Raw genomic sequence first — 7,305 nt, forward strand, 5'->3', positions numbered from 1 at the left:
TTAGCAATGCATATTACTGATCAAAAATTAAGTTTTGATATATTTACGGTAGGACATTTACAAAATATCTTCATGGAACATGATCTTTACTTAATATCCTAATGATTTTTGGCATAAAAGGAAAATCTATAATTGTGACCCATACAATGTATTGTTGGCTATTGCTACAAATATACCCCAGCGACTTAAAACTGCTTTTGTGCTCCAGGGTCACATATTATAGTAAAATATGTCAGAATTTAATGATGGCAAATGATATACAATCAAACTCACCTGTTCTTCTCCTCCAGCTCTTTATTGGCTTTCTTCTTGAACTTGGGCAGGAGCTGCTGCAGGAGTTCTTTGGCGACGTCTCTGTCCTTCAGTGCTGTGCTCTCATTGGCGAAATGAAAGGTGGTGCTTTCTCCCGTGTGCAGAACCAACTGAAGCTGGATCTTCGCCTTACCATCAGGACTGATCTTCTGACCTGCATATGAGAAAAACAAAAGCTTTAGGATCACATTACTAACTTTGGTTTAAAGCAGAAAAATGTTTTATGTTTGATTTGAACACACACACACACATACACACACACACACACACACTGTATGTATTAATTAAATACCTTTTCTATTTTAAAATGTAATTTATTCCTGCTATCAAAGCTGTATTTTCAGCATCATTACTCCAGTCTTCAGTGTCACATGATCTTCAGAAATCATTCTAATATGCTGATCTGCTGCTTATGAAACATTTCTGATTATTATCAATGTTGAAAACAGTTGTGCTGCTTCATATTTCTGTGGAAACCGTGATACATGTTTTTCAGAATTCACAGATGAATATAAAGTTTAAAAGAACAGCATTTATTTGACATAGAAATTTACATTATAAAGGTCTTTGCTGTCACTTTTGATCAATTTAATGCATCCTTGAAGAATAAAAGCATTAATAGAAGTGTTACATAGATAGATATAATATAATGAACATAACATAGTAACAATATTATATATTACTATACTGCAAAATATTGTATTATTTGTAATATATATTAATTTATATATAAACAAGCTGTTTTCACACACACACTGTATGTATTAATTAAATACCTTTTCTATTTTAAAATGTAATTTATTCCTGCTATCAAAGCTGAATTTTCAGCATCATTACTCCAGTCTTCAGTGTCACATGATCTTCAGAAATCACTCTAATATGCTGATCTGCTGCTTATGAAACATTTCTGATTATTATCAATGTTGAAAACAGTTGTGCTGCTTCATATTTCTGTGGAAACCGTGATACATGTTTTTCAGGATTCACAGATGAATATAAAGTTTAAAAGAACAGCATTTATTTGACATAGAAATTTACACTATAAAGGTCTTTGCTGTCACTTTTGATCAATTTAATGCATCCTTGAAGAATAAAAGTATTAATAGAAGTGTTACATAGATAGATATAATATAATGAACATAACATAGTAACAATATTATATATTACTATACTGCAAAATATTGTATTATTTGTAATATATATTAATTTATATATAAACAAGCTGTTTTTGAATAATTTTTTTACAGTTCTTAATAGGAGTGAGCAGAAACTGCTGAGCTCTTTTGCCACAAATTTCATTTCCATGGGAACAGTGACTATTGAACATGATTTTTAGTCTGACTTGTTTCTACATTAGCATCACTGAACAAGCTCAGAGCTCATGGTAGGTTTGTCTTGAGGGTAACCTACTGTTACTGATGACTGCTTCTCCAATCTCAGAAAGTTCAACGCGGGATTCGTAAACCGGTTATCTTCTGAAAGATGAGTCAGTGCCCAGTTTGTTTTGAACAGTTTGCTCCTCCGAATCACAACCAGTAAGTATGATTATAGTTCTGCTAATCAGCTGTGGGCCCGCTATTGTCTAGAAATGTGTCGATTAATTTAGATTGTCTGTTGTACTTGGCGTCATGATAAAGGATGGAGCAATACGTTGGCTTACAAAAAAACTGCAGTACTTTATCAGTACTCTGTGTTCGGCTAACACATATACCATTATTGTTTGGGTCTTTACTAGCAAGCTGTGGGTCCGGTTTGCTACATTGTTGCGTGATTTTTTCTTTTTAGAACAGAGTGGAGCACCATTATTATTATAATAGGATGAATTATTGATTGATAAGCCGTATTCCAGTACTGATGATGGGCGGTCTGTTTCCGACATGCGCTGTACGCAGTAGACCAATCACAACAGACTGGGTCATCGGACCAATCAGAGCAGAGTAACATTATGCAAAGGAGGGGTTTGGACAGATGAATCTTCAAACGAATCGTTGAGAAATAACGTAAAATTAAATGCATATTATAAGAAAATGAAAGTGTTTTTGACCTGCATGTAAACCTGTTGTTGGGGACTCCCAAACCAAATTATAAACATTTCAAGTAGCATTTCACTTTAATTAGGGTTGAATCTAAACTCTGCAGGGCTCCGGACCTCCAGGAACTGAGTTTGACACCCCTGCTCCACACCAGCGAAACCCACATGAGGGTGTAGAGCAGGCTTGCCGCGATAGACGGTCTTGACGGTGATACCGGTGTTAAGCCGCAACACCGTTACGTCACTTGCCCACCGCAGCACCGACCCCCACCGTCAATTTGATTTTTTGTAGTAGCCTAATAAAAACCATTTAGTTCAGTAAAAGAACAGACACTACGATTAAAAACTGAATGCGGCTGCTCAATGCAGCGTGCCGAACGACAGCATCACAGATCAGATTTCATTTATCCAGTGAGGAGAGAGAGTCGAGCTGACTGACAAGAAGAGTGGGGTGAGACAGACAAGACGATCGCGGATGATTTAGTTTCGAAACGAGATGCAAAAGGTGTTGCGTTTATAATTTTGTTCAGTGTATAAACATTTCAAATAGCATTTCACTTTAATTAGGGTTGAATCTAAACTCTGCAGGGCTCCGGCCCTCCAGGAACTGAGTTTGACACCCCTGCTCCACACCAGCGAAACCCACATGAGGGTGTAGAGGCGGGAATCTGAGTGAAACTCACAGCGGATGTCGGCATACAGGTGGCTGACAGTGAAGCGGTCCTTCCCTTCCGGACCCCAGGCGAGCCGCTCAGCCATCAGATACAGAGTCCCGTCCTGCTTCCTCTGACGGACCCTCTTCACCACCAACAACACCTCCTCGGACAGAGACGCCATGGCTACAGAGAGAAAGGGAAGAATCTGATTAATCATGCAGGACATTGAGATCAGAGATTTATAGACAGCTCATCACATCATTTTAAAACCCGTTAGAAACCTGGGCAGGGCTGTGAAGAAGGGTGTGGAGTTCACAGCCCTCAAAAACCATAAAAACATGCAGAAAAAAGACATCACGTCAGAAGATCAGATTCAGAACCGATGTCAAATCATATCCATATCAGATATGACAGCAGATTCAGATCAGACTCAGAATTTAAATGCAATCAGATTCGGATCGGGATCAGATATGACAGATTCTGACTGAGAACAGATATTAAATCATATTCTGAATCATAACAGAAGAGATATTAAACCGGATATGATTCAGATTCATTTTAAGACCTGACATTAAATTAGATGGAGAATCAGATCAGAACAGATATTAAATTAGATATTCAGATCAGACTCAGATTAGGACCCGATCAGATTCAGAATCAGTTTAAGACCTGATATTAAATCATCTTGTGAATCAGGACAGAACAGACATTAAATCAGACATGACAATAAATTCAGATCAGACTCAGAATAGAAATTAAACCAGATTCGGTTCAGATCAAATATGACAGATTCTGACTGAGAACAGATATTAAATCATATTCTGAATCATAACAGAAGAGATATTAAACCGGATATGATTCAGATTAAATCAGATTAGGAACCGTTCAGATTCAGATTTATTTTAAGACCTGACATTAAATTAGATTGAGAATCAGATCAGAACAGATATCACATCAGATATGAGAATAGATTCAGATCAGATTCAGAATCAGTTTAAGACCCGATATTAAATCATCTTGTGAATCAGGACAGAACAGACATTAAATCAGACATGACAATAAATTCAGATCAGACTCAGAAAAGAAATTAAACCAGATTCGGTTCAGATCAGATATGGCTAACAGCACTAGCACACATCACCTATTCTTCCCAAAAACCTTTACTAAAGTCAATAAACCGAGACTCATTTTCAGTATATGTAAAAATAAAGACCCTAAACTACTGGTTCTTAAAGTCAGAGACATTTCAAACATAACAAAACACATTTTAAACACATTTAAAGGTGATGAATCTGAAATCTGCACCTGGAAGCTGAACTCATCCACACAGCCGGTGACTTTCATTAAAGTGCTTTATTTCAATACAATAACCCCTCACCTGGCGCTCCAAGACTGCTGAAGCCCAAGCCTCAATGTTGATCTTGTGGTAAGCGGAGTGAAATCAGTGTAAATGACAGTATTTGTGTTTTATTTACAGTCGTAACGGACACCGTGAGTGACAGCAGCTCTCAGATCCGCCATGGAAACAGAGCGAAGCCGGAAACCGTGACGCCTTTCCGGTTACAAAACGGGACGGATTTCAAAATTAAAGTTCTGTATATGGTCAATGGATTCAGGTTTTATGATATAATGTAAAATAATATAAAATAATATGATATAATATAGTATAATATGAAACGGACTGTATTTCAGTCATAAAACTTTTATTATAGATTGTATTTTATTTTTAATCGGAACGTGAATTTTATTTTGACAGAAGACAGCGCTCATGGCGTTTCTGATGGAACTTAATTTAACTGTGTGTGTGTGTAAGCGCGTGCGTTCTCTGTGAAGCGGGATAGCTCAATGCATTGGTTTGGCTTTGGTTTCAATGGCTTTGGTCAGATTAGCCAGGCAGATGTGAGCGGACAGACTGTGAAGTGTAACGTGAACACACCAGTCCTGCTATCAGAGATGTGTAGATCGTGTGTGATCAGATCAGACTGTAGAGTCAGAGGCAGCTGGAGCTCCAGAGCTGATGTGCATCACACAGACTGTAAGTAAACTATGAGTAACTAAATTATTTGCTTAAGTATATGTTTTTACAATATAGTCACATTTCTAATCTTACTATTTTACTATTTTTCAATTTACATAGCTTACAATATTAGTCACATAGTTTCTAATCTATAATAAAATAATAATAAAATAACTTGCTGAAATGTACAATCTCTGGGGGTCCCAAAAGTGCGTGGGCCCTTAGAATCGTCCTAACTTCCCCCCCCTTAGCGGCGCCCCTGAGTAGCGTTGCTATCTATGCAGAGTCAGAAAGCTCTCGGATTTCATCAAATGATTTTCTTAAAGTTTTTTTTTTGTTTTGTTGTTATTGCGCTTTTTTTGCTATTACAGGGATAATTTATAATAATAATAATAATACAACAAAATAAAATAGAAACAAAACAGCAAAATACAGAGGAAGGAAAACACATACACGTTGTATATAGAATATATAACTGAAATAATAATAAATCACAGGATACCTAGCATTCTGCAAATATAATTCAAAGAGATATTTTAGGAATATGCATGTATAAGTACCCACAGGTTCACCTGAACACAAGTCCATACATACATAAGTATATACATACACCTACATGCATATATATATATGTGACCCTGGAGCACAAAAGCAGTGTTAAGTCGCTGGGGTATATTTTTTAATTCCCAGGGCTAGCATATGTTCCACCTCTACACCTAGATATTTAAGAAAGGGTTGATCTCTCAGTGCTGCGGAGTAGGCTTCGTTAGGCAGAAGTGCCTTAGCGATACTTACCCACTGGGCCACCGAAGGGGTTATGGCCGGTATCCACTGCAACAAAATGCACTTGCGAGCACAGTGTAGCAATATTTGCAAGAGATGAGTACCTTTAAAGCCATGAGGGAGTTCCTGTGTAAGGCCCGGTAGGCAGATCTTAGGTCCTTTAAATAGATGTTTTATATTGTTTCCTACAATATGTCACGTTTACTATTTCTAAAGTATGAGTTAATACAAAAATTTTTTTTTTTACAAACAGTATGCATTTTGTTTAATTTTACAAGCAACATACATTTGGACTATTTTTTAATATTTTAACGTATATTTATATATATATCTATAACCCAGGTAAATGTTGGTTTCAGGTGGCAGTCATGTGTGTGTGTCAGGGTTCGTGTCTGGTTCATCAGAGGTTCGTGGAGGCATTTTTCCAGAGAGTCTGGGCTGCACAGACGCTCTCATCAGTGAAAGATACCTGACACTCAACTTCACAGACCGAGTGGAATGCTGGGAAATCCAGCACCCACAAAACAAGCTTGTGTGGAAGAGAGAGCAGGACCTCTCTGACAACACCGGTAACATACAGATGACTATTTGCAGTGTTTGGGGGTAACGCATTACAAGTAACGCGAGTTACGTAATCAGATTACTTTTTCAAGTAACTAGTAAAGTAACGCATTACTTTTTCATTTACAAGAAGATATCGGAGTTACTTTTTCAAATAAAAGCTCTCCTGTCCCCATCTTGAGAGAAATCGGGAGTAAGATGTTACTTTAGTTCTAGACTAAATGTGAACATGCATTAATTCATCTCACTCACTCACAAAAAAAAAAAAAACAGATTCAGTTTTTCTCAAAAATAATAAAATTAATAAAAACAACTCAGAATATGATGCAAACCTGCAATAATTAAATATGTTAAATAATACAAATACCCTTTACGTATTTAATCCCATTTTATTAACCAGTGTCTTTGCTGCTGACCTTCGATGATCCAGTTCAACCGTACTAATAAGCAAAAATGACTCAAGATAAACTAACATTTGTTCTTTATTTTATTGCTGAAGAGTGTTGAACTTCCTCCTCCTGAATTCTACTGTACAGATGTGAATTTACATTTCCTTCAGCCTGAGGGTTTTGGTGTGAAAGGTTTTTTTACGTTTGCCAAAAATAGAACTTTTTATATTAAAACCGAACAAACAAGCCCTGCCGAGATTTAAAAAGTAACGTAACGCATTACTTTCCATAAAAAGTAACTAAGTAACGTAATTAGTTACTTTTTTTTAGGGAGTAACGCAATATTGTAATGCATTACTTTTAAAAGTAACACTTTTGTAACTGATCATGTTGTCATAGTGAATCTGTTGCTAGTATGATGAACAGTGTTGGGGAAAGTTACTTTTAAAAGTAATGCATTACAATGTTGCGTTACGCCATAAAAAAAGTAACTAATTACGTTACTTAGTTACTTTTTATGGAAAGTAATGCGTTACGTTACTTTTTAAATCTGGA

At 36.5% G+C, this 7,305-nt stretch overlaps 2 protein-coding genes across 2 annotated transcripts in view; one reads left to right on the top strand and one right to left on the bottom strand.

Moving 5' to 3' along the window:
• gtf2h1 (general transcription factor IIH, polypeptide 1) overlaps nucleotides 1–4,540 on the bottom strand; it is a 13,328-nt gene extending 8,788 nt beyond the window's left edge. The window contains 3 exon segments of the mRNA XM_016533665.1: nucleotides 274–466; nucleotides 3,028–3,183; nucleotides 4,379–4,540. Of these exon segments, the coding sequence (XP_016389151.1) occupies nucleotides 274–466; nucleotides 3,028–3,181 (347 nt within the window). The 5' untranslated portion in view covers nucleotides 3,182–3,183; nucleotides 4,379–4,540.
• A 258-nt stretch (nucleotides 4,541–4,798) lies between these two features.
• The window catches only part of LOC107724647 (RCC1 domain-containing protein 1), a 6,542-nt gene continuing 4,035 nt past the window's right edge, over nucleotides 4,799–7,305 (top strand). Inside the window, exons 1-2 of the mRNA XM_016533650.1 lie at nucleotides 4,799–5,035; nucleotides 6,160–6,369. Coding sequence (XP_016389136.1) covers nucleotides 4,846–5,035; nucleotides 6,160–6,369 — 400 coding nt within the window. The 5' untranslated portion in view covers nucleotides 4,799–4,845. The remainder of the gene's footprint in view (nucleotides 5,036–6,159; nucleotides 6,370–7,305) is intronic.

Source organism: Sinocyclocheilus rhinocerous, unplaced genomic scaffold (assembly GCF_001515625.1).
Source record: "Sinocyclocheilus rhinocerous isolate Xijiao unplaced genomic scaffold, SAMN03320098_v1.1 scaffold2110, whole genome shotgun sequence".
Taxonomy (NCBI): domain Eukaryota; kingdom Metazoa; phylum Chordata; class Actinopteri; order Cypriniformes; family Cyprinidae; genus Sinocyclocheilus; species Sinocyclocheilus rhinocerous.